The 27,179-nt window shown below is 42.3% G+C and overlaps 1 protein-coding gene across 6 annotated transcripts in view; it reads left to right on the top strand.

The window, feature by feature from the left end:
- PLEKHA7 (pleckstrin homology domain containing A7) overlaps nt 1-27,179 on the top strand; it is a 226,942-nt gene that overhangs the window by 159,430 nt on the left and 40,333 nt on the right. For 5 of the 6 annotated variants that reach the window (XM_077114124.1, XM_077114126.1, XM_077114127.1 and 2 more), the window contains 2 exons: nt 8,165-8,340; nt 18,654-19,124. In XM_077114124.1, the coding sequence (XP_076970239.1) occupies nt 8,165-8,340; nt 18,654-19,124 (647 nt within the window). The remainder of the gene's footprint in view (nt 1-8,164; nt 8,341-18,653; nt 19,125-27,179) is intronic. The other variant, XM_077114128.1, reaches the window with a different exon arrangement.

The raw sequence follows: 27,179 nt of genomic DNA, 5'->3' as shown, positions 1-27,179 counted from the left end.
TCTTCTATCACTGCTAGTATCATGGTCACATGCCCAACAGAACCTTAAATCAGCTAGTTTAATGAATATTCAGCTACATATGTTCCCTAATAATTTATTTTTATCAGTTATCTTATGAGAACATACTTTGAAGGTAAGGGGCTGCACACTGAAGACATGGCCAGGTTTGTCCACTTCATCTTATTGAAAAGCAATTAGAATCAAATTTGGTTATTTTCTGAATCATTTAAGATTGCCTGGTGAATCCCTTCACCAGTAAAACCCCCTTTTCCCTTCTTTTGTCATTGTGCCATTTGGCGTGAGTGGGGACATGATAGTTGATGACAGCTTTAAAGCCTTCCGGCACTTGTGAGGCCAGGGATAGAAGCTCTAGGAAGGTGGTGGTTTGGCGCAAACTTGTTGACTCCTGAAGCTATTCACGTTGATGACCTCCATAGATTCCTTTAATAATTATATTTCTTGGGTCCCCCAGAGATGCTAAGGATGGGATGGATTGAAGATCCACTTTATCCCATTTTACCTCTCTAGAAGGTCCTAGAAAACACTGAAGCAAGAGCTCCTTGGTGCCAGTAGCCAAGACACCTTCTCACAGCTGCTCAGGACATGAAGCAGTAGCAGGCATTTCAGGCTGGGCAAGAGGCTCCTCCTGCCCCTACTACTCATGTTGCTTTGATTATTCCTACGTTGGGAGTACAAGATGAATATTAGAAAGTAGGTACTAAAGCAGATTTTGAACAGAAATCAAATGTTCCACTCAGTGATATTTAAGGGACCATGGAAAGGCACAAGATAAGAAACCTACCTTTCTCTGGAAGAATTAAAGGAATGTGTCCCTTATATATAGTGTCCATAGTTTTAGTAATTACAGACCTTGCTCTGCAAAAGGCTTTTGGAATGTGATAGCCTGCATCAGCTTCTTGATTTCGAGGCCATTGTAGTGGTGGTTGTTGGAAGGTCAGTCTCTTCTTCCTTCTACCTTTCCTTTCTAAGGAACTGAGCTGTAACTTCAGTTTTGCTCATCATCTGAGCCATCCTTTCTCTTTTCCTCCAGTGTCACTATCCTCGGTGACTTTAGAGCTGCTGTGGGTAGGGAATTCTGGGATTCTCCCCCATATTATGTTGCATGATATAGTATTGCCTTATATCTGTAAAATTTTTCGTGATTTGGGGAAGTACTTTAATATGTATGATTTCATTTAATCATCATGGGGATCCTGACGTGAGAATTATTAACTTTAATTTAAAAAATTAGGAACCCAAGGATCAGAGAGTTTAAGAAACTTTGCCCAAGGCCACAAAGCTGAAAGCTGGTAGAGCTAGAACTTGACTCCGAATTCTATGTTTTTATAAGGAGGGGGATGATTTCTTTCTCTTCGTCTCTGTTTTTGCTTCCACATCTTATTTTGGTACCTTGTGCGCACACATTGCAGAAAGTGGGAGGTGGTTGTTTGAATGTTGTCATCGTAGAAATTCTTTTATTTAAAAGAGAACATCCCCTGCTTATTGCTAACTCTAAAGATTTTGTTCAGCGGGCATCAGACTGGCTTTTTGCAACCTGAAAGCCATCTATCAGAAAACCTTTCTTTCTAGAGTTGAACATCAGGCAAATAACTGGGGTAATGTCTGTGATTTGGGGGGGGACAGCAATGGAATATCCTCAAAGTAATTTATCATAACTATGTCTATTTCATCCTAACACTTCACTGGAAGGTGTGAAAATAGACTCTAGGAAAACATCTTTTATGTGTCTTAGGCTTTTTTGTTTATTTTTCTTTTTCTTAGAAAGAATTCACCGAGAGTGTTCCCTAAATCGTTGTTCTGGGAGACAGGAGGCATGTGTGGTTTGAGGGTCCTCGGTACCCTCAGGGTCTGAGAGCAGAGAAAAGTAACTGCAGACAGATATGGTGATGTCCAGCTAGTTCCCCAGAAAGGGCTGTGCTTTCCTGGGTGTGAGAGAGTTACCTTTCCCTTTGGGTTGTGGCATCGTTCTTCTAGGAGCCCAAAGGTAGCCCTGGGGCAGTTCAGGATCCAGGACTTTGGGACTGTTGAGGAGTACACTGTATTTTGTGTCCTGGGCCTTGCACCTGCCTCTGATGTTGGATCCTTTATGAATCAAGAGTGAAATTCTCTGACTGTTTTGGGGTACCTTGCCTGACATTGTTCAGAGTAAGAACCATGGTAGTAGGTAGGCATAGCCTGAAAGGTCATATTGGCCTCTCTTTATCATTCTTTTTCAACTGTGTCTGCAGTTGGACAGCCCCTAGGCATTGCCATGGAAGCTGCCTGCTAGGTACACCCTGAGATTCAGCCTGGTCTGCAGGGTGAGCCAAGCAGGGCTATTGGAGGCTTCTAGGAGCCATTCTGGCTTGCCCTGGCCGACAGGCATTCCATGCTTTGCTGGCTTTCCAGGGGACCTCCCAACAGAGCCCCTCCTGGATGCACAGGCTCCCTCAGCCTGTTGGTCACCTCTCAGCAAGGCTTGGCTCTGCTTGTTCTGGGCATCCAGGATCCAGAACAGAAAACACCCCTACGCATCTAAGGGTCTAAGGCCTTCTATAGGGGAAAAGCCTGCAGTGCTTCCCTTTGAACCTTCTTCTCACTCTCTAGACCAAGGCCTCTTAACCTGAGATCTGTAGACCCCAAAGAGTCCATGCATGAATCATCTTTATTTTTAAAACTCAACTGATATATAACATTTCTTTCAATTAAGAAAACAGATAAAATAGGCACCTGCAATACCTGTGACTTGGTCATCAATAGGAATTATAGATATTTTCATGTATTTCAGTTGTTACAAATATCTTGTAATACCATTTATATTCATTGCCACTTTGAAATTACAGTAATTATTACATCTACCACTAGATTTGTTATATAATACATTATTAAGGAAGGACCTATATTACTATGTCAAAAATTCTTGTAAAAATATTTCAATAGCTATTTTCAGTATAATATGTGTTTATGCATTTAAAATCATTCTGAGAAGGGGTCATAGGTCTTCTCAGACTGTTGAGAAAAATCCATGCCACACAAAAAAAATTAAGACCCTTGCTCTAGAATTTCTGGCCAAAGGCCAGCCAAGAGATTTGACTTTTTACTTATTTATTTAAATTCAACAAACATTTATTAAGCTCTGTTGTTCCACTTGGCAGTATTATAAATGCTGGGGATCAACAATGAAAAGGACAAAATCCTTGCCTGTTTTAGTTTGCTAATGCTGCCAGAATGCAATATACCAGAAATGGAAGGACCTTTAAAAAGGAAATTTATTAAGTTGCTAGTTTACAGTTCTAAGACCATAGGAATATCCAAATTAAGGTTGTAGAAGTTTCCTTCTACATCTCCAAATGTCCGGATTGCATGTTGGCTCTAAAGCTTTTCTCAAAATGGCTCCTTCTTAAAGGACTCCAGTAAGCAACCCCACCTTGAATGGATGGAAACACATCTCCATGGAAACCACCCAATACAAAGGTGCCACCCACAATTGGGTGGGTTACATCTCCATGAAATAAAATAATCAGAAATACCCCACCCAATAATATTGAATTAGGATTAAAGAACATGGCTTTTCTGGGGGTATACAACAGTTTCAAACCAGCACATTGCCTCTGTGAGGCTTATATTTTAAAGTTTGCATCAGCTTTGGGTTATTAACGGATAAAAGAGAACAAGAAAGAGCTACCTTTTTCACCATCCTACTCCACCTCCAATGAGTCACCTCAAGCCTTTTCAACTTCACTTTGTCCATCTCTCAAATCTGCCTCCTGCTCTCCACTACCTCTGCCAGTATTTTGTGTCAGTCACCGTCATCCCTGTCCTAAGTAACACTGCTAGAACAAGGTTTAGCTCATATTACCCATTCTGTAGATGTTGCTGTCTCTGCTACCCCCTCTGACTGCTCTGCGCTCTCTAGTTCATCCTGTATACCTTTTCTAAATTGCAAATCTATACAGGTTGTACTCTGTGTTACCTCCAGGATAAAGCTCAACTATGGCTTACAAGCCCTAGCTTCTCTCTCAAACCTCATTTTTAGCCACTCCTTTTTCACCTTCCTTCTAGTCATATGCTATTACCTGAAGGTCCCAGGACATTTCTTCCCGATAGGCCTTTGCTCATACCTCAGTCACAGCCTGGAGTACCCTTCCCCAGCTCTTATTTTCTCGGGTCATCTCTTTTGGGAACTCTTCTGTGAGCTCCCCAGACAGGTTAGCTACCCTTCTTCTATCACACTTGTCTCACGCCACACTTGTCTCACTGCGCTGTGTAAATGGTTGCTTTACCCATCCAGTGCTTCATCAGGAAAACTGGCCCATCAGCTAGTTCTCCTTAAGTAGATGGGTCTAGTCCTATTTTGGAGGGACCACATGGAATCATCTTTTGTAATAGGAGTTGTGGTCAGTGATGCTGCTTACTTTTCTGAAATTATGGTGGGTTTGGGTTTACTTGTTTAGTCCTCTATAAGATATTGATTAGGGAGTTGGGAGGAGTTTATAAAGTTGCCAGGAAGCTCATTTAGCTAACTTCAGGTTGTACAAATAACTGTTTCTGTAATAACATTAACCCATATCTTTTGAATCTTACAAATGCCATGCTGTGTTCTAAATACTATGTTTACAATATCTCAGTTCATCCTCACACAGCCTTACAAGTTAAATACTATTGTTAGCTACAGTACCATTTTAAAGATGAAAAAGAAGCACAGGGAGCTTGTGCAATTTGCCCAGTGTTACCTGGTAGATAAGAGACAGATCCCACCTTGGATCTCTGGATGTCTCACTCCACAAGCCCAAGTTCTTCCCCAGTTCACTGTGCTGCTCATATCAGCCAAAAAGTTGGAGGTTCTTTTCTTTATCTCAACAAATGGGCACCACTGTCTTTACAAGCCATGAACCCTAGAGTCTTATTCTTGACACTTGCCATTCTTTCATCTCCCATATCCAACTCATCACCAGTTCCTGCCAACATTACCTGCTAGTTCTCTCCAGACTCTGCCCACCCCTCTCCTTGTCTGCCTCCACCACCTTCTCTCACCTGTGCTCCTGCTGGGGCCTCCTGACCCATTTGCCCTCTCCTGCTCCTGCCCTGCTCCAACTTCTCCTACTGCAGCCAGACTGATCTTTCCAAACAAAAGCTGATCACAACATCTTATAACTTAAAACCCTTTAATAGCTTCTCATTGCTCTTTCAAATGAAGCCAAAACCCTAACATGACCTGACAGTCTGTCTCTGCCAACTTCGTTAGCCTCATATCATGCTGCTTTTCTCTCAGTTTTTCTGTCCCAGTCACACCAGCCTCATCCTGAAACACGTGCTGTGGCTCCATTTTGGGGCCATAGCACATTCCCTCCCTGAACTCCTACTTAAATATCTGTAGATATCTTATGTGTTGTACAATGCGGCTTAGGTATTGTTTCCTCAGGTAAGTCTGCCCCAGGTCAGACTTCTTTCATGGCATCCCAAATGTCTTCTTGATAACATTTATACAGTAGTAACTTACTTGTCTATGGCTCTTCTCTTCTAGTTGCCTGTAAACTGTCTTGGCCTTGTTTAAGTCTCTCTCCCCAACTTTTAGTCAGTGTTTTTCACATAGTAAGCACCAAGTAAATGATAAATTATTGTTGAATAAGAGGATGATTCAGTCAGTTGATAGGGTCTGGCCTTTCAAGTGCTCCTATATTTCCCCCAAATACCTGGCTTTCTATGTTCTAAAGGCTAATGTTGGGAGCTTGAATTGTAAGAATTTCAGGCTCCCTTCCCCGATGCTGTGTCAAGACATGAGCTATAAGAGCCAGAAGAGTAATCACCTCCTAGGGGCATCATGCTTTTTAGGAAAATTCTTTCTTGCTCTGCATCTCGTTTGCATAGCATGGTCTCTGTTCACTCACACAGAAGATGCCTAGTGGGATTGCATTAATTGGAAAGGGAAGAGCAGAGGGGAAGGGAGCCTCTTGAAGATGAAGCTAGGCCAGGGTTGGCTCTGGCGTCTTCCCACAGGCTTTAGGGCACTTTGGACTTCATTCACCTGGCCAGATGAAATGCAAACCCCCTTCCTGCCTTCACATTTTATACATCTGCTGTGCTTAAGCACAGATAGAATGTAGTTGAGAACATCTTTTTCAGAGAGGCTAGGCATGACATATGCTGAGAGTTTGATTAGTGAATAAAATTACATTTGCTGTGGTGTTTATTTCCTCTGTAATGATGGGTGTAACTCCCAAGACCCATTTGCAGACAGACATGCATAGCCTTGTATGTCTGTGGTGTGTTCCATGTTGATCTCTTGGACAAGGCTGGCTATGTGAGCTCTTATGCAGCAAAGACTTACTCTCTATAGAGAGGGCTCCCTATACCTGTGGATGGTCTTGTGTCTGGTGGGGTGAGCACCTGCCCTAGAGCCCTGTGTGCTTACATTGAAAGTCTGGAAGGACGTGTCAGAGATCTAATGTGGCCATTGTCCTGGGGAACTTTTAAGAACTGCCGATTCACAGTAAAACATGCCCAAGTTCCTTCTCATTCTGTTTTTTGTTTTTTTTTTCGTCACATTTCCACCATGCTAAAATAGGAGAACTCCTTCCTGGGCCGTGCATGATATCTTACACAATCAAGGAGGGAAAACAGGCTTGCTTCAACAGAGGCACTTGGCTATGGGCCAAACTCCTTTAGTACTGGGCTGGATGGACCCAGTTGTCTAAATGTCAGAAGCAGGACTATGTTTAATATGAACTCAGGACCTGAATGATTAGGAATATGGGGAGAAGAAGCAATTGCTGACAGTTCATCTGAGTAGACCTTTTCATCCATGACTGTTAGTAATTCTAGAAGGATGCTATTTCCAGCTTTTAATTGGTTCTCTCATTTTATTTGCTCTGACTGATCCTTGCATAGATTCTACCTTTTACTCTGGATCTAGATTATGGGACTGATGATCTATATAATCACACTCATTTCTGGGTAGGCCCTGGATTAAGAGTCAAACAGGCCTGGATATGAATCCTGGCTCCAACTCATCATTCATTCATTCAACAAATATATATTGAGCATCTACTATGTGCCAGGCACTGTTCCTGTGGAGACACATGATGAACCAAATATGGTTGCATAAAGCTTATGTTCCAAAGGAAGCAGACAGATGATAAATAAACAAGTTTATGAAGTGAATAATGTCAGAGAGTGACAAGTGAGGAATTTGTTACTGGTTGTGGAAATCTGAGAAAGCTACTTAACAGCTCAGAGCTTCATTTGCTGTATCTGTAAAACAGAGTCTGTCTCCTCACAAAATTGTTGGATTAAAATGAGATTATGGTTCTGGAACTACCCAGAAGACACATAGTAGGCACTTAGCAGATCTTCCTTTCTCAAGTCATCTTCCTCTGTAGATTTGGTGAGGTTTCTTCTTACAAATTTAAAATACAAGCCCCAGTTTATCAGAACCCAAGGGGAAAGACTGGCATTGCCACCTATTCATAAATCATCCCAGTTCCTTTTCAGTGGCTATCCCTGGTACCTCTTCATGGGTTCTATGTAAGAATACATGTGAAAAGCATAGAACCTTGAGGCCTCCTAGCACAGTGGGTGCTCAAGAATTTTTAGATAAGTGTTAAACAGTTCTGTTGAACTTTGCAGTGCCTCTTTTGTTGAGACAGAGTAACAGCTTCTTTGAGGGGCACACGTCATATTTCACACCTGACCATAGAGCATGGTGAGCATCCACACCAAGCTGCCTGCAGCTACAGCTGATTTGACTCAATGGCAGTCTGATCATAGCCAAAGCAGGAATCCCATGTTTCAGAAAACCCAAAGCAGGGATTCCCAAGAGTCTGATTCTATGAAATAACTTTAAAAAAAACAAAAAACTGTTTCTCATTCAAGCCTTGTCTATGTGACCATCCCTAAATGGGAGAAAGATAAATAGGAAACAGGTTCAGCTGCAGGTCTTTAACTGTACAGAACAGACCCCGACTGTATTAAGAAAAGGGAATCCAGTCCATGACGTTTTTCCAGTGTGGAAACACCATTCTGGGCGGTGCTTGGACTTTTAGTCTGTGATTCGGGAGGAGGGGGGAATGGCACATGGCCAGAATGTCTCCTTGTTTTGTGCCTGGAAGTGAACTGTTGTGCACTAACCTCTCACTGACCTGGGTTTCCATCTACATGCTTCCAGGCCGTGCACACAGGAATGCGAGCGCTCATCTATAACAGTTCCACGGTGGGCCCCCAGGCTGAGCACTCGGGCATGCGGACCTACTACTTCAGTGCCGACACCCAGGAGGACATGAACGCTTGGGTGAGGGCGATGAACCAGGCTGCACAGGTGCTGTCTCGATCGTCACTGAAGAGGTCAGTCCTGCACGGTCCCTGCCAGAGCTCTTTTTACACTAGGATGGGACCCCAAGGAGTCCTCTTGGGTACCTGAAATTCCACCACTCATTCTCTGGTATTAAGCATTGCCTTCTCTTTGAAGTCCTTTTTTTTAAAAATGTGATTTTATTGAGATATATTCATACACCATACAAACCATCTCAAGTATGTAATCACTTTCTCGCAGTATCATCACATAGTTGTGCTTACATCCTCATGATCAATTTTAGAACATTTTCATATCTCCAGAAAAGAAATAAAAATAAAAAAGAAAACTCAAATCCTCCCACACCACTTAACATCACCGCTACTCCATGATTGACCCATATATTGGTGTGGTACATTTGTTATACTGTCAATGATAGAATATTAAAATGTTACTGTTAACTATAGGCCGTAATTCGCAGTAGGTTCATTTTTTTCCCACATACCCCTCTATTAACTCCTTATAATAGTGTCATACATTTGTTCTAGTTCATAAAAGAACTCTTTTATATTGGTACAGTTGACCCACCACAAGAATCACTGTGTAATACATTCCCATGTTCTAACCTTCAACTTTCCTTCTGGTGACATACATGACTCTAATCTTCCCTTTTCCACCACATTCATACACCATTCAGTACTGTTAATTATTCTCACAATAATGAGCTGCTGTTACCTCTATCCATTTCGAAACATTTAAGTTCACCCTAATTAAACATTCTGCACATGTTAAGCAACTGCTCTCCATTCTTTAGCCTCATTCTATATCTCGGTAACCTCTAATCTTTATTTTATATATATGAGTTTACATGAAGTCCTTTTTAACAGTGAATACTTCCTGGAGGGGAATGTATAAATGGCTAACATATTTGCCTGTCAGAGCTGAAAGGTCCCCTAAAAGTTATGCAGTCCAGTCTCTTAATTAAACAAAAGAAATACTAAGACCCAGAGGGGTGAAATGTGCCTAGATTTCACAGCCAGGGAAACTTGTGCATGTGTGTTTCTCAGATTTTCCTCTCTGATGAGTGGTGGAAGGGACCAACCTTGGGAGAAGATAGTGGGCAGATAAGAAAGATCTTGCAAGCTGAAAATATGCCACGTACTGTCCACCACTCTGCTGAGGGCTGACACAGGCACTGTCTTCCAGCTGTCCCTTCCCTTGAGTGGTCCAAACAAGGACATAGTTAGGGATCTTGAAATTCCTGAGTCTGTTGGCTGTTGGTAATTAATTCCTTGAGAGAAAGCAGAGGACGAATATGAGCAGGATTGGAGACTTGGAGAGGGCAGGGTGGTCCTGAAAATTTCAGGGTGTATCTTTAGCCGGACCTCATTTCTGGGCTGCATCCTTCTCTATAGGGTCACCTATTCAGTTTTGAGGCCCCTTTGACAGTGTTCTTCATTCAGTGAGGCCTCAAAATATGAGGGCAATCTCTAAGGAGCATAAGGGCAGGATTTTCCAGTGACTGGAAATGGATTTCACATGGCATGTTTAAGTGTGTCAACATTGCCTGACTCATTGTGTACATGACATTTGGTATTAGTAGTGTTTCCCAGCTCCATGTTCTCTTTGTTGAAGTGAACTGACCATTGGTATACATTTGAAGACCTGCATGGGCCTGGTCCTTACAGACACCTTTTGCTCATCTCTTGCCATTATCCATTCTCTACACCCCAGCCATATTGAGCTTTTAGTAACTTGGATTGATGCATTTATTGACAAGTTATCCATTTAGTCTTCTATTCCACAAATATTTATTGAAGGCGTACTGTCGGGCACTATCAAAGATGCTGAGAGTATAGCGGTGTTCAATGACAGAAGCAAGGTCCCAAGCCACCTACCTTCTGGAGGTGGGGGAGACAGACCATCAACCAGCAGGCAGATAAATCAGCAGGATGTTTTTATGTCATGATCTGTGCATGAAGGCAGTAAAACTGGGTTATGTGGGTAAGAAGGGATGAGGGGCAGGGAGGAGCCACTTTTGTTTGGGTGATCAAAGAAGGCCTCTATAAGAGGATGCTGTGGAGCTGAGGCCTGACTGACACAAGGAGGCCGACATGCAGAACTTTGGGGAAGAGTTTTCTGGGCAGAAGGAATGGCTTATACAAATGGCCTGAGGCAAGAATGAGCTTATCTTGTTCAAGAAACAGAAAGATTGAGAGTATGGCTAAATCAAAGTGAGTAAAGGCTTTGGTGAGATCTGGGAGGTAAGTAGAGGTCCTGAAATACTAGTGTCCCTCTGGGTCGTGCTTATCTGCTCCTTGGTCCTCTTACCCTTATTGGGACAACTTTCACCCATCCTTCAGGTCTTGGCTTAGACACCATTTCTTCCTTTTCTGACTATTTAGCAATCATTGCCCCTGCTTTTAGCTCCCTGTCATTCTGTAACCATACATCTTTCATATTAGAGTTATATGTGTCTGATTTCTCATTGTTCGCCCCTGCTACACTGTAAGCTCCTTGAAAATGGAAACTGTGTAGGTCACATTGATCCTATCACCACCACATGGTACAGTGTCTGGCACATAGTAAATATTCAGTTGATGTCAGGGTGAGTGGATATTTGGCTGGCTGGGTGGGTGGGTAAATGAGAGGATGAACAAAACCACTGTGAAATCTTCATCCAAAAGATATGTGAGTAAGGACTTAGGATAGCTGAGAGCTCTGAGCAGCTCTGGGACTAACATATGGGGAATCAGCCTGCTCAGAAATGACCTAACATTTTTGGGCTATCTGCTTTCTCTTTAGAAAATTAAATCTTTGGCCTTTTAAATGCTGATCATCTTGGGAAAGGTCTAGCAGGACAGGACCTAGGCTGGACAAGCACTTCTGGACCCTTGGCAGAAGTGATTTATAAACATGAGCTCAGCTTAGTGCAGTGCTCAGGCTTTAGAGTCAGATCAGATGGGGTTTGAATTCTGTTTATGTCGCTGGTTACACGATCTGGGGTAAGTTTTCCAACCTCTCTGGAGCTTCACTTTTATTATCTACAATGAAAGAATAATAAAATCTCTAACCTTATGGGCTTGTATGATGATAAGAAGATGTAATAGACTTAAAGTGCCTTGCTCAGGGTTTTGCATTTAGAAGGTTCTCAGTTGGTGATCAGGCTGCTGCTGCCGCTGCCGCCACTGCTGCCCCTGCCATCACTCCCATCCTTCAGCAGAGACAGTATATTGCAAGCGATTATAAGTATTCATGTGTGAGTGCCCTCAGCTGATCTGGGCTTTACAATCAACACTGACCTTGCAAGATTGTTGTAGAGATTAGAGATGGTCTTTGTCAAGTTTCTGGTGCATAGTCACACACAGCGTATGGTAATAACCCAGCTGTGATCATTGACCACAAAAATATATGACCCAAACCGCGATTGCCATAGGAAGATGGAATATAAGGGAACTTGATGTGTGCAGAGGTCTAGACTGGTCAGATTGAACTGGGACAATTAGTCATGTCTTGCCAAGGCAATAGGAAAAGGAAAAGATTCTCCAGGTAGGAATGAACACTGAATATCTGTCCTCCCCTTTATGTGTGGTTGTCAGTCCTTAAGACCTCACAAGAGGGAAAACAAAGCTCTACAAAGGACTTTGCCAGTAGCCATTCAACTAAGTCTCGGGTTGGCAGTCCGGCAGTCTGCATAATTTCCTTTATTCTGCAGCCTTGGTCTTCTCTGGGGAAGGGTCGCACAGAGAATCGTGGAGTGTGTGGTCAGAGTTGTCAGATCCTTTACTGTTAATTTAAAGTAGAGCAGAGCCTGAAAGGCAGTCGGATATCTTCCCCCATCCCAGGAGGCCTGCCCTATTTAATTCTGGGGAAAAGAAGAAGTGACTTCTGTTTCTCTTTTTCTCCAGCCATCTCCTTTCTCAAATACTGGGCACTAATTCAACCAAGCAAGCCTGCCTTAGGGATCCCTGGTTACTTTGGGTCCTTTTCTCTTCAGCTTGCTAACTCTACCCAGGGTGAGTTCTGCTTTTGAGCCCACTATAGTCCTGAGACTGGTCTCAATTCTTAGGACTTTAGTGTCTGTCAGTACAGGCTGAGCTGTTTCCCCTGGCAGGACTTCTGCCACCTGGCCTGGCTCAGATCAAACTCTCTAAGAATGTTAATAGTGTGGCCCTTTTTCTTTGGCTGCTGACTTGGTCATTTTGGTAAGGTGAGTGGGGAGATTCTTCCAGCGAGATTATTACAGAAGGGCTGTGTCTGCTAATTGGACCAAGTTCCTTCCAGCCCCAAGGAGCTGTTATCTACTTCCCACTTAAAATATTTGGATAAGATTTAAGATGTTGGGACTTTTTTTTAGCATTAAGATAGAGGGAAATACTGTTCCTTAATTCCTGCTGAGGTAAAGAGTTTAGAAGGAGAATAAAATAATAATCAGTGCACAGTTGCCTCATAAGATCTGTTTAATTTTGAAGTTCTTTTGAAAAAGTTTCCCCAGTCTGAAATATATGCTCTTCCCACTTGCAGGGGGAAACAAGGATTTGCTCTAAGTAGTCATGTTAGTGTTGCTGTGATGCACTGAAAATGGAGTGGCCCAACCTCGGCCAATAGTAAGCCTATTCCTTAGTATCCATTAGGGATTGCTTTTAGATGCTGGTAATAGAACAACCCAATTTAGGATGGCATGATCAATTAGGTTTTAGATTTTTCACGTAACAAGAGTCCACAGGTAGGCAGTCTGTGCTGATGCCATGATGCCATTAGGTATCCAGGCTCTTTCTCACTTTCCACCCTGTTTTTAGCTTGTATAGTGTTCATTTTTATTTTTTGTCTCCTAGCAATTACAAATGGCTACTTCGCCAGGGCTATCTGGCCATCTGAGCCTGCCTGCCTTTAAAAAAGACTTTATAGGAAGACCTACTCAGCAATTTCTGCTTATGTCTTATTGGCCTAATCTATATCACATGGTCACCCTCAGCTATAAGGGAGGTTAGAAATGGAAGTGTTTTGGTCGGAATGTTGCTGCTTTTTAAAAAATTGGGGCAAGGAGGAAGGAGAGAAGAGATATTGGATATTTGGTGCATTTGTACTTGAGGGCATACTGTGTGCCAGACACTGTGCCATGTTCTTTATGTACATTGTCTCCTTAGATCCGCGCAATGTAGGGAGGTAGGGACTGTTATTATCCCCATTTTACGGATGAGGAACCTGAGGCTGGAGAGGTTGGGGACTTACCCAGGGTCACACAGCTTATATGTGCTGGAGCCGGGTCTTGAATCCAGTTCTGACTGATTCTAAACCTCTGGATTTGTCATGTTTGAGAAGTTACACATATAGCCAAATTGGTCACTGGGTGTGAAGAATTCCCTGGGGTTTTGTTTGTTTGTTTGTTTTTTGCATGGGCAGGCACCTGGAATCTAACCCAGGTCTCCAGCATGACAGGCGAGGACTCTGACACTGGGCCACCATGGCCCAACCCCCTGTATTTTTTAATAGTCAGTGGTTCATGTGCTCATGATGACAGCAATGACCCACACAGGAAAAGTAGCCAATCTGGGAAAGGCTTGTTGTCATCTTAACTATATATCTGTGGTCTGTATGGCCAGGTTCTCTGAGTGACATAGTCACTGACAGCTGAGGGGTGCTTCATTCTTTCCTGCCATTGTGCTAAATCAACCATTGCGGATCTATTTGTGTGACACTTCCCCTGATTTGAGAAGTCATGCATTAAGTTGCTGGGAATGCAAGGGGACTAAGAGAAACCAAAAAAAACCTTTTGTCCTAAATCCCATAACTTATTAAATGTTAAAGTCAGGTAAAGTGGGGGAATAAGGAATATAACTGTCAGCTTCTTTATTTGTAGTCATAGCCTGTACTTTTGGGGCACAAGGTATCTTATGTAAGTCCCAGCAGCCATGGAATAAAGAACTGCTCTTAATCCCCGAATTATAGAAGCTAGAAAAATGCCAAGTGGCAAGCAGGCTATCATTCTTTTAGCCATCCTCTAAAGGTTTGTTTTGCAGTAATTGCTGGTATTGATTTGAAGAAGAGGATTTATTTCCCTATCAGATTTATTTTCAGAAAATATATATGGGAGCAAAATACTTACATGTATATACATAGTAAGTACTAAGATTTATAGTTGTAAAATAAGCTCCAAGGTTAGAAAAGGCTAGTAGACTCCATGATTTGGGGTCAGGTGTTTGTGAGAACAGTAGTAAATGTGGTTGCCGTGATTAAATCAAGCTTCAGGGTTATTTTTTTTTTTAATTTTTAAGTTTTAAAATTTTTTTTTAAAATACCAAAAAACATCAAACACACACACACATTCTTAACTTTTGATCATTTTGTTCTACATATATAATCAGTAATTCAAATATCATCACATAGTTGCATATTCATCATCATCATAATTTTTTGGAACATTTGCATCTATCTATTCAGAAAAAGAAATAAAAAGAAAACAGAAAAAAATTCATACATACCATACCCCCCACCCCTCCCTTTCATTGATCACTAGCATTTCAATCTAAATTTACTTTAACATTTGTTCCTCCTATTATTTATTTTCATTCCATATGTTTTACTCATCAGTTGATAAGGTAGATAAAAGGAGCATCAAACACAAGGTTTTCATAATCACACAGTCACATTTTGAAAGCTATATCATTTTAATGATATATAACAATCATCTTCAAGACACATGGCTACTGGAAAACAGCTCTACATTTTCAGGCAGTTCCCTTCAGCCTCTCCATTACATCTTGACTAACAAGGTGATATCTATTTAATGCATAAGAATAACCTCCGGGATAACTTCTCAACTCTGTTTGGAATCTCTCAGTCATTGACACTTTATTTTGTCTCATTTTACTCTTCCCCCTTTTGGTTGAGAAGGTTTTCTCAATCCCTTGATGTGGAGTCTCGGCTCATTCTCGGATTTCTGTCCCATGTTGCTAGGAAGGTCCACACCCCTGGGAGTCATGTCCCACGTAGATGGGGGGAGGGTGGTGAGTTTGCTTGTTGTGTTGGCTGGAGAGAGAGGCCACATCTGAGCAACAAAAGAGGTTCTCTTGGGGGTAACTCTTAGGCCTAATTTTAAGTAGGCTTAGCCTATCCTTTGTGGGGTTGTTTCAGATGAACAAACCCCAAGATTGGGTGCTCAGCCTATAGCTGTGGTTGTCCACACTGCTTGTGAGAATATCAAGAATTCAACTTGGGGAAGTTGAATTTTCCCCCTTTCTCACAATTCCCCGAAGGGGACTTTGCAAACGCTTTTTTATTCAGTGCTCAAATCACTCTGGGATTTATCGCAGCATCACTCTGGACAAACCAACAAAATCTCATGTCCTACTCAAGGTTCCATGTACTTACAGTATTCACTTAAGCTGTGTACATAAGTTATATTAGGAAATGCACTAGTCAAAATATAAATTTTGTACCAAATAAACATTTTTTGCTTTAGTCTCACACATAAGTTAAAATTTTAAAATATTAATTACCATCTATTTTCAGCACCCTGCAGTAATGATATTCCTTTGTTCTTCCTCACACAAAAGCATTTTTTAAATTTGTACATTTAGTTACTATCATCTAGGCATTCCTAGATTATACCATCTCAGTCTTTATCATCTCTCTTTCTTGCTTCAGGGTTATTTGGTTTTCCCCTTGTTTCCCCTTTAATTCCAATGTCATACATATAGGTGGCAGATTGACTTTACTGTTTTACTTTATGACAAGGTGCTGTTTATCTTTGGGAAGTGAACAACAAGTAGGGACAGTTACTTAGGTTTCACAACTGGAGTAACCACTTAGAAACAGCAGAGCAAGTGAAACCCAGAGCAGTGTGCCCGATTATAAAATCTTCTGTAAGTGGCAGGGATGGGACCCAGAGAGCCCTGAGGGCTTTAATCTGTTTCATGAATTATAGGAATAGAAAGAAGGTAAACGTCAGTTTGGGCAACTTGAAGGCCAGTGAATGGGGTTGCACTGATGTGGTTATGGAAGATTAAAGGAAGAAAGTAAAATTAAAACATAAGACGGGTACATTGTAAAATGGAGTTATCCTTTTATAAGCTTACAGTAGTTAAATTTATTCCTTAAAGTGTTGACCCTTGAATGTTCTGCCTATATCCCTACTGCTGAAGCTTATAGGCTCACGAACGTTAGTATTGGAAGAGCCCTTAGAGAGCAGAGGTGACATTATAAAATGATGTAATAGTCAGGACTCCTTCCAGTATAAGTAACATAAACCCAACTCAAGCTGGCTTAAGTGAGAAAGGGAATTTGTTAGTTCACAACCCAAAAAAAGTCCAAGGATATCACTGATTTAAACATAGCTAGATCCAGCAGATCCAGCCTGAATTAAAACTTCAGGCTAAGTTTTATCTCTCCATGTGCTTTCTTTGGTGTTGGCTTCATTCTCAGATGGCTTCTTCCCAAATAGTTGCTGTAGCCCAGGACCATTTCAGCCACTCCAGTGGTTTTACCTGAAGTCCCACGGTTAATTGATTGGCCTGGATTGGATCCTTTGTCAACCCTTGAACGAGACTGAGACTTTGGAGCTTTAACTGGACAGAAAAGAGTAGAGTCAATAGTACTCAAATCATATAGACTGAGAATGAGGGAATGAGAATTGAAATGCTGTTACCAGCAGAAGGCAAAGGATATAGTAGGCAGGAGAGATGTCCTGTAATGATGGATAAAAGAGAACCAAAGAAGCATTACTTTTTTTCAAAAACCTTGGGTTTTCATGGAAAAGACATTAGTACATGGAGAGTGAGGTATGTAATTGCTTTCTTCAGCTCTACATGCCTAGGTTAAGGCCAACAGTCAGACCTGTACCCGATAAGAAGTAGAGCCTGTATTGAGAGTTGTATTTTCGCTTTATATTGACATTCTAACCAATCTTCCATGCTGTGTTGATTGGGCCTGAATCTGTGCTGATTATGAGTAACTGAAGTTCTGGGGTTATTGCAAGATGTCTGGAGTGTGGCCACCAAGATGTAAATGCATAGACCCTCATGTTGAAATGGAGACCTTTTAGCTTGGCCATTTAAGGGAATGATGGATACCAGGGCCAGGACCTTTTTACAAGTACAGGTAGACAGGCTGTCCTCATCCAAGTGTTCCTGGTAATATTTCTGGTCCTTTTGGGGTGGGCTGCCTCTCAGTCTAAATTATACAAAGCTTGTGCAGCCCCTGCTGTGTCTCTGGTACCAGTGGTGATGGGGATGCAGCCATAATTTATGACCTGCCCCAAGAGGGCAGGGAGAAAGGCACCTCACTTTGGAAACAGGCCATGGAAGAGGAGTCCTTCTGTATGTCCCAGAAGCTCTCCTTTATCCTCAGTCCACACCCTGACATATCATTATCCCCCCTTTGTTCTCCTTTTCCAGGTTTGCATGTGTGAAGAGGCAGTAGAAAGTAGATGAACTGTCTGCCTCTCAAAGCACTTGGGCTTTGCAGCTACCTGGATTTAAGCCCTGGCTCCACTCTTTTCCAGCTGTATGATCTTGAGCAAATCATTTATCTTCTCTCTGCTTCAGCTTCCTTACCTATAAAATCTGACTAATACTTCTCAGAATTATGAAAATTCAACAAAGTAATCAATGAAGAGTGATCAGAATGGTTCCTGGGCACTTAATATTAACATTGTAGTTAGGTCATTGTTATTGTGGATTTCTGTTTGTGCTGTTCCCGATAAGTGGCCATATGAAGAGGTTACTGTGCCTATTCTTTGTTCACCTTCTCTAAAGAATGTTAATTATGCTGCCAATTGTACTTTGGGCTGTGCTCGGACCCAGTGGGAGGGGCTTTGTATTCAAGTCTTCTGTCCAAATTGGACTGCCCCAGAACAGACAAATAGCAAAAGGAAAGTACAGGGTTGGTAGTATAGAGTAGAATGGGAGCATAGGGATGGTCTTCATGAGAACATCACATGTGCCATTTATTTGTTCTTTTATTCAGTAGTATTTATAGAAGATCTATTCCATACCAGTCATTGTGTAGAAATTCTGGGCATAACGATGATGTACCAGACGGGCTGGGCTGAAGGAACTCATTTTCAAATTGGAAGACAGATGAGTAAACATGCAAGTATGGTCCATTGTAATTGGTATGGCATTCAGGTCAGCATAAGCTCCCATTCTAGACTGAGTGTGTATCAGGGGTGGCTTCCTGGAGGAGGTGATGTTCAAGCCAAATCGCCAAAGGATTAGAAGTGAGGGAGTGGGCATGAAAGGTGTTTCAGGCAGGGGGAATAGCTTTCACAAGAACCTGAAAGTGATCACCTTCCCATTGTGTGTGTCAGGAAGCCTTGGCTGCAGCTGTGCTCTTGGGTGGGCTGAATGTGCTGTTGTCATTGCAGGGATGTGGAGAAGGTGGAACGTCAAGCAGTTCCCCAGACCAACCATGCAGAGTCCTGTCATGAGTGTGGCCATGTGGGGCCTGGACATGCGAGAGATTGTCCTCCTCGTGGCCACGAAGACTCCTTCGGCTTCGAGAAGCAGGAGCAGGAAGAAGAACGGTACCGTTCCCAGAGGGACCCTCTGGAGGGCAAGCGGGACAGGAGCAAGGCCAGGTCTCCGTACTCGCCAGCCGAGGAGGATGCTTTGTTTGTGGATTTACCTGGTGGCCCAAGAGGCCAGCAGGCACAGCCCCAGCGGGCAGAGAAGAATGGTGTGCTGCCTGCCTCCTATGGCCCAGGAGAGCAGAACGGGACTGGCGGGTACCAGCGGGCCTTTCCTCCCAGGACCAATCCTGAAAAGCACAGCCAGAGGAAAAGCAGCCTGGCCCAGGTGGAACACTGGGCGAAGGCCCAAAAGGCGGAGGGCAGGAGGTCAGTAATGCAGGATTGCTGCTAATAATTAGCATAATAACATACTGGCAATAGTTGTCATTTATCCAGCACTTAGTAAATGCCAGACTTTACTTCTGTTTTCTCCCTAAATCCCTGCGACAACCCTGCATGGAGGGGGGTGATATCCTTCAATTTATAGACAAAGAGTCTGGGGCTCTGAGAAGTGAAGAAAACTGCCGGGACATAAAAATAAGTAACGTAGCCAAGGTTCAAACCCAAAGCCCATGTGAGATTACACCAGAAGGCTTCTCTGTTCCCCAGAGAACTTGCCTTAAGACATTTGGCATGTTGATAGTAAGTGATCTTCTCCTCTTACACTGCTATTTCCCTGCATCCTGGATATATTTGTAGAAAATAGAGTAAATACAATTCCATTTTTATTTTAGGCACATAGAGAAGAAAGTGCTTAGGCATTGTTGACATTAGATTTTATTATACCCATCTCTCCAGGAAGTTGTTTTTAATTATTTAGAAAGCATGCATCTCTTGCTATTTCCAAAGCACTGCGCATTTTGTTATAATTTTAGATGAACTGGAACGTGTTTATGAACATGAAGAATTCAGGGTCACCCAGCTTCCTGGTTGTCCTCAGAAGTCACTGTGCTTTGTCTTCCTTGTGAAGACATGGCACTAAGTTCTCTAAAACAAACCATGACGGGACAGAAGACAGCAAAGCCTTGTGCAGTCAGAAAGTTCCCCAAGGGCTGGAGTGGCTGCCGTAGGTGTGTCAGAGCTCAAACCAGGTCTGCCCGAGTCCTGAGAAATGTTTTCTAAAATGCCACACTCTCCCTGTGGGCAAGGACCTGACTTTCTGTCTGTGGGCTCTAGCAATAGTAGTGCTCCTGAGGGAATAGCTTAGATGGGCTTTGCTATGTGTGAATGTAGTGTACATGTGTGGGCTGCCCGGACCCCACACTAATTTGATTCAGCTGGGCAGTTCTGAGGGTGAATGGTGGCAAAATCCCAATGGAAACCCTTTGGGCAACTGATGGACATTTTTGTTGGGGCAGATGTGGAGAAGGGAAGGCCTTGTGTATTGTATCTAGGGTATCTTGTCATTCACACTTGAGCCTGACCAGCTGTCATTTCTGTTTGTCCAAATGTTGTGCCTTATTGAAGACAGAAAGTTAGTGTGCCAAGACCCAGGGAAGGGCAGCTGCTCCTCTTGGAGCTAGCCTAGGCAGGCCCCAGGTCGGTGGTTGTGTGTGACTGGAAAGTTGGAGGGATTGTGTTATGTAGGTCCTCATACTCCAATGTAAGGAATTGGGATTTTACTTGGAAGAGCAATAGGGGGAGCCACTGGAAGGTTTTAAGCAAGCAAATGATGTGATCTAATTAATATTTCCCAAGGAAGATAGGAGTCCAGCGAGGAGGCTGCTGCAATAGTCCAGATAGTGACAGTGGAAATAGAAAGAAACAGATTTGAAGTACACTTTGGAGCTTAAAACAATGAAGATTTTCAAGAAATTGAAGCTACAGAATTAGGGAAAGAGAGGAACCAGGGTTGGTACCTAGAATTTTGGCTTGAGCAACTGGGTAGTAGCTGAGATGGGAAGGCTAAGGAAGAACAAGTTTGGGAGGAAGTTGAGATTTCCATTTTGGAAAGATAAGTTTGAGAAATCTGTTAGCTATCCAAGGGTAGATGTGAGGTAGGTAGTTGGATATAGAGTATGGAGTTGAGGCAAGAGGTCTGGGCTGGAGATGTTCATTTGGAGTAATCAGCAGGTGGTACCCGAACACTTAGAAGTTAGCAGCAGAAGGAAGACTGAGAACGTGTGGTCAAAGTCACCATAAGTTAGGCATTTCCTCTTACGTGTGAGAACTGTTAAAAAAAAGCGAAGTCAGCAGACGGCTCGCTAGGGAAGTAAGAGCAAGAGAAACCAGAAGCAGGGGCAGAAAGTAACGGCAAGGGTTTAGCTTCATTGACCTTGAATTTCCTGCTGAAGAGTTTGGCCTTAATCTTCAGTGTTTAGGATGGTGTGTTGTGGCTCAGTGGCAGAGTTCTCACCTGCCATGCTGGAGACCTGAGTTCGAATCCCAGTGCCTGCCCATGTAAGAAAAAAAAAGTGTCTGGGAAAGCTCTTTTAAACAGAAGAATGGCATAGTAATATAAAATCTCTCTGGCAGTAGTTTGAAAGTATTGGCAGGAAGGAGGCATCAGAATCACGGAGGGAGGGGTGTGGTGGGTTTTTTGGACTAGGTAGCCTGTGTAACACCCCAGTTCAATGTAGAGGTCCATATATATTTTGAAGAAATTTCCTGGGTGATTCTGATATACCCTAACCAAAATGAGGATGACAGTTTTGATTTACGTTTTGATTCTTTAAATTTTTATTAAAGTAACACACGTACATAATTTAAGAATTTGACTACTGTGATGCCCAGTCACTACTGCTCACTGCTCCTTTGAGGTAACCGCTTTCAATCCTTTTAGCAGATTTCCCTATTTGCCTCTGTATTTCCAAATAAGATACTTAGACTGCTATTTTTTAATTTTTAGTTTATCTGTTGACATTCTACTCTAGTAGATAAGGATTTAAGTCTCTTATTCCCCCTGTCCTCTTCCCTTTCTGACAGGCATATGCTTACCCTTGTCCCAGCTTTACAATATAGTAATAGCATAGTTTTTGGTTAGATCCCTGGTTAGTATTTTAGTTATGACAATGTAAATATTCACAGCTGGGCCATGTGGTCTACTAATTAAATTTCATTTGTTGCACAATTTTTTGCTTTTCCTGGTGTTCATAATTGTCATGTTTTTAGTTTGCTTAGTTTTCTTGTACTGATTACTAAGTCATTACCAAATTCATGTCTGGATGTGTAAGTCTCTCTGTGCTCAATACCTAATTATTATTCAGCAAATAATATGAGTAACAAACACATGAGGTAAAAATCCAAACAATATATCAAAGAATATGTCCTGAAAAGTAAGTGTCCCCCATCTCATTTTACAATCCTAATTCCAATTCTCAAAAACAAACCTCTGTGTTTTAAAAACAAAAGCCTGTCATTCACCTTTTTTTACTTACTACATCTTAATATAAATGTGTGTGGTATGGGCATATACACCCACACACAAATATACCTCTTACTGTATCTTGGCTGTCTTTCCATATCAGCACATATACAGATATAAATCATTCATTTTAAATGCTGCAGAATACCCCATTGTATGGTTCTTTATGCCATTACTTTATGATGGAAAATTAGATTGGTTACAGACTTTTGCTATTACAGACTATACTGCAATGCATATCTTTGTACAGTTGTCTTTGCCTGCAAGCCTGGTTGAAGGACAAATTACTTGAAGTGATATGACCAGGTCAAAGGGTATATGCAATTTTAATTATGATAGGTATTACAAAATTGCCCTCCAAAGATACTGTTTCAGTTTATACCCCACCAAAAGTATATGAGTGTCCTTGTTTTTCTACCCTCATATTAGAACTGAGAACTACTGTTTAGGTTACTGTTCTGGCGACCATATAGAAGATGGTTTAGGTGGAGAAGAGATTGAAAGGAGAAAATGATCAAGTATAAGGTGATCATAGTTCAGGTGGGAGGTGAGGAAGGTCTAAACAAAGCAGTGAAGGTGGTGAGGATTGTGAAGGGAGATGACTAGAATAAATAGACATTAAGGTTAGGTAGGTAACTTGGAAAACTGATTTATCTGGGGGTGGAAGGTGGAGAGGGACACAGGTGGGGTTGAGGTTAATATTCAGGTTTGACTTGGTTAATAAAGTGGATGTGGTGCCATGCGTAAGATGCGAGCATAGGAGAGAGGAGTGAGTTGGAAAGGAATGTGGTACCTGTGGGATTCGAGGTGAAGGTGACCAGTCACTTATACGGGAAGTGGGTTCAGGCTAGAGAGAGCAGTGCTTAGAGCAGCGATTCTTAATTCACTGCAGAATTTCATCATTTGGAGAGAATGACATGAAATGATAAAATAATTATAAATAAATAAATACTAAGAATAATAAAATAGTTCAGGCCCTAACCCAGAGATTTGATTCAAGTCATCTGGGGTAAGAGCAGAGCACCAACAGGTTTTAAAAGTTCCCCAGGTGAATTCAGTGTTCAACCACAGTTTACTAACTGGTTGTTTGGCTGTCTATTGGAATCACCTGGTTTAGCATTTACTAGTGTTTCTTGCATGGTTTCATGTAAGAAATTCAGATTCTATTGGTTTGGGATGCAGCCTGGACATCAGGATTTTTAGAACCTTCTACTCCCCATCTCCCCAGCTAGCCAGATGATTTTAATGTGCAGCCAGAGTTAAGAATCCCTAGCTTAGAGTGGATCATAGCAGAGGGCCAAAGATAGAATCCTGGAGATCCCCAACCCCAGGATTAGGCAAAAGTGAAGTGTCCGTGAAGGAGCCTGAGAAGGAGAAGTAGAAGGAAAACTGGAGTGTTCTAAGGGAGAGTTTCATTTGGAAGGAGCTAAGTTAGCAGTGTGAGGTGCTGCAAATAAGGGCTTCCTTATGGGTGGGATGCCTTCCAAGAAGGCTGAGTACCTCTGAAGAAAATTTGAAACGTAAAGTCTCCACGGGTCTTTTTTTCACACTGAACTTCTTGAGGGGATTAGATGGGAAGACCTGAATTGCCCTACTTAATAGAGTTGGGATTTTGAAGTTATGTCAGGAAGCAGAGTGATAGGAGGAATGGATAGGTAGAAACCAGTAAGATGGCATGCCTAGTGAGAAACCCTTTGTGGCAGGGATGCAGAAAGGACTTTTAAAAATTGATATGCAATTATAAATTGCTGGTTGTGAAATGTCTGTACATAACTGTTTCTAGTGGCCCTCAAACCTGTGTTTAAAGTTCTGCTGTATTTGGGATGGGAGGATGCATCCTGAAGATAAAGGTTGAGAAGTCATCTCTAAGAAGATGAGAGGTGGATTGGGGAGGCTGTTGGACTTTCCCTAGAATGTGAAATAGGAGCTTGAACCATTCTTATCTAAGGGGCAGGGTGACATCAGGTCTGTCACTGAGCATAGTTCATTGGCTTTGACCAACTGGAAGTCATTGAACATGGTGGGAGGAATTTCAGTCCAGACATGGGGGCAGATCTCAATGAGCTGAGAGATGAGTAAAAATGAGGACTTGAAGGCAGAGTATAGAATACCCTTCTGTGAAGAAAGTGCTGTCTGTCTTCAAGCGAAGTGTCTGTTTGTCTCAGATAATTCACTTTTATCTTGAATGGTCTGCTTTTTTTTTTTTTTTAATATTTTTATTGAGAAATTTTCTCAAACGTACAGACCAACCATAGTATACAATCAATGGCTCACAATATCCTCACATACCTGTATACTCATCACCATGGTCATTTTTAGAATATTTGCATATCTGAATGGTCTGCATCATACATTCCCAGAAATTTTCTTTTTCTTAAAGGTATATTTGTGGTATCTTACAGTCCGGTAATGAATAGATCTGGCTGCTTAATAAGGAAACTACCTCTATTTTCCATTTGAAAATACAGAAGATGCATATTTCTACATTGTGTGTGATTAAAACTGTGTTACTCTCATAAGATTGAACACATTTGACATTAAAGGAGGATTATTTGTACTGCGGTATGATTCCATATTCTCTATTCTAGGCTGTACAGGGAATTATTTTATTTCTAATTAATCTTTCAGACTTGAAGATATCTATTTTTCATCATTAAACTCATTTAGAATGATGTTTTAGGGGAACAGACTAACATACCCTTACAATCATACCACATTCTAAGAGATTGTTTTGAAATTCTAGCCTGACTTTGTGTGTGTGTGTGTGTGTGTGTGTGTGTGTGTGTGTGAGAGACGTGGTAATACATACTTATAAAATGAATTGGAAGGGGAGGTGGTGGTTCAAGCACTATAATAAGGAATAGAATACAAAGTGAAAGTCCTGCACAGTTGATATGGGTGTTAGGAATGGAATTAGGGTCTCAGGAATATCTACTGAACAAGTAATTACTATAAAAATAATTTTACATTTTAACATGACCATTTTATAGTTGCCATGTAAAACAAAACAAAACACAGTGTCAGAATATCCTGTTTGGTGTCTTTGGGGATGTGGAGGCCCTGTGACCACAGAGTAGAGTGAGGACAGGAAGCTTTGAGCCCTCTTCTTGGGTAAGGCTTGGTGGGATTGGGGATGGGGCAGCAAATGTCAGGGGCACGGCTGCCCTGGGAAGCACTTCTCTGTTCTTTGGGAGGCTTTACCTCATCTTAGGACCCTACCTCCTGTGTCCTTCCCTCTTTCATCTGTTAGTTACCATGGTTTGGCTGCTGGAGCCAAGGGTCACCATCTAGTTGTTACCAGTTGGTGACCAGGTGTCACCAGTCCTTGGGCTTACCTACAAGTGGCCAGCACTGGGAGCCGGACATACAGTGCATAAGCAAAAGGTACAGATGGGAGGATGAGCTCAGGGCGTGGAGGGCTCTGACTGTCCAGACACACTCCAGCACTGAGAGTGGGCTGCAGAGCCAGAGGGGAGGGGTGGGTGGTTGGTAGCAAAGGTAGGACATGCTTTGCGTAGTTTGCATTTTGCTTCTGGCAGAACAAACAGTAGTTAGTAAATCCATGAACGTCCTTGGGGAAGCCCTTTCGCACACACCCTTGTTCCTGCCACTGTGGCTACTGCTGTTTGAGAATGTAGCACTCCTCCGAGACTTCTGGTCTAATTTTGGGAACCCAGTGGCAACCCCGCCACCTAGTGGCATGCGCACTCACTTGACAGAAATGAGTTGAAGAGATCTTAAAGTTAATTCCTGAAATTGCAGTGAGGACAATCAAAAGAAAAAGGCTATAGTTTTGAATAACAACTGTTTCTAAACCTCACAACCATCTATCAAGGGGTTCCTATTTTCCCCGCTGTATAGAAAGGAAAGTAAGACTCAGAGGGCATAAATGTTTCTTGCCTGAGGGCATACAGTTAGGAAGTGATTGAATGAGTTTTAAACAATTAGAACTGCACTCCTCAAATTTTAGAGAGCATTAAAGTCAGCCGGAAGGTTTGTTAAACCACACGTTGCTGTGCTCTACCCCAGATTTTCTGATTCCATAGACCTGGGATGGGGCCAGACGATGTGCATTTTTAATAGGTTCCCAGGTGGTGCTAATGTGGCTGGGTCTTTAACCACACTTTGAGTAACATTGACTTAGAACAATGTCCAGCACCTGGTAAAAGTGCATCAGATAAAAATGATAGACAGGAGCAGAGGCAGTATTCGAACCCAGGCCTGTCTTGATTACCAAAACTTGTTCTCTTCTTACAGTGTTGTGTGGCTTCTCAAGTTCTCACAAGATAGGATGGCTAGTTGTAGTTGTTTTCAAAATCCTACTCAACTTTCATGTCCTGGAGCATTTGTTGAAGAGCCAGTTATGTGTCAGAATTTTCTCAGATTATGGACAATACCACTGACTGTGTGAGATGTAGTTCTTGCTCTGCAGGGATTATACAGCTTGGCTGGAAAAAGTATGAAAAACTTACACAATACAGGACCTTGGAAAAGCTACAGACAGTATGGAAATTAGGTCGAAGTCAAGGAAGCGGCGCCTGTGGAAAAGGCATGAACCAGACAGGACAAGGGGAGCCTATGGGGGTGCAGGACACAATATTATGAAAACAAGGAGAAGGAAGGGAAGGCTGAAGTACCTCTGTGTATCAGGCATGAAGGTCGCACTTCTAGTTGTCTCATTTATTCTGCAGATCAGCCTTATAAGACTTGTAGTGCTGTTCTCATGTTAGCCGTAAGGAAACTGAGGCTCAGAGCAATAGGAAGCTGCTTGGGGGTCACACAGCCAGCAAATGGTAGAGCTGGCTTCAAACCCAGGCCTGACAACCTGTGCTTTTCCTGCTTCCTGAAGTCGCGCATGTTTGGAGGAGACTGGGATGGAACGAGGGGTGAGGTTGTCAGACTCCAGCAAGCACTGCAGAGGGACTGAGTGCTTTCTTAAATTTTGGGCCCCAGGCGCCTGGCCCTGGTAGGAGGAGAAAACAGCAGGATTTCGAGAGAAAGGTGCAGATGGGAGATTC

Source organism: Tamandua tetradactyla, chromosome 8, assembly GCF_023851605.1.
Source record: "Tamandua tetradactyla isolate mTamTet1 chromosome 8, mTamTet1.pri, whole genome shotgun sequence".
NCBI classification, from domain to species: domain Eukaryota; kingdom Metazoa; phylum Chordata; class Mammalia; order Pilosa; family Myrmecophagidae; genus Tamandua; species Tamandua tetradactyla.
This window is presented reverse-complemented; position numbering and strand designations above follow the sequence as displayed.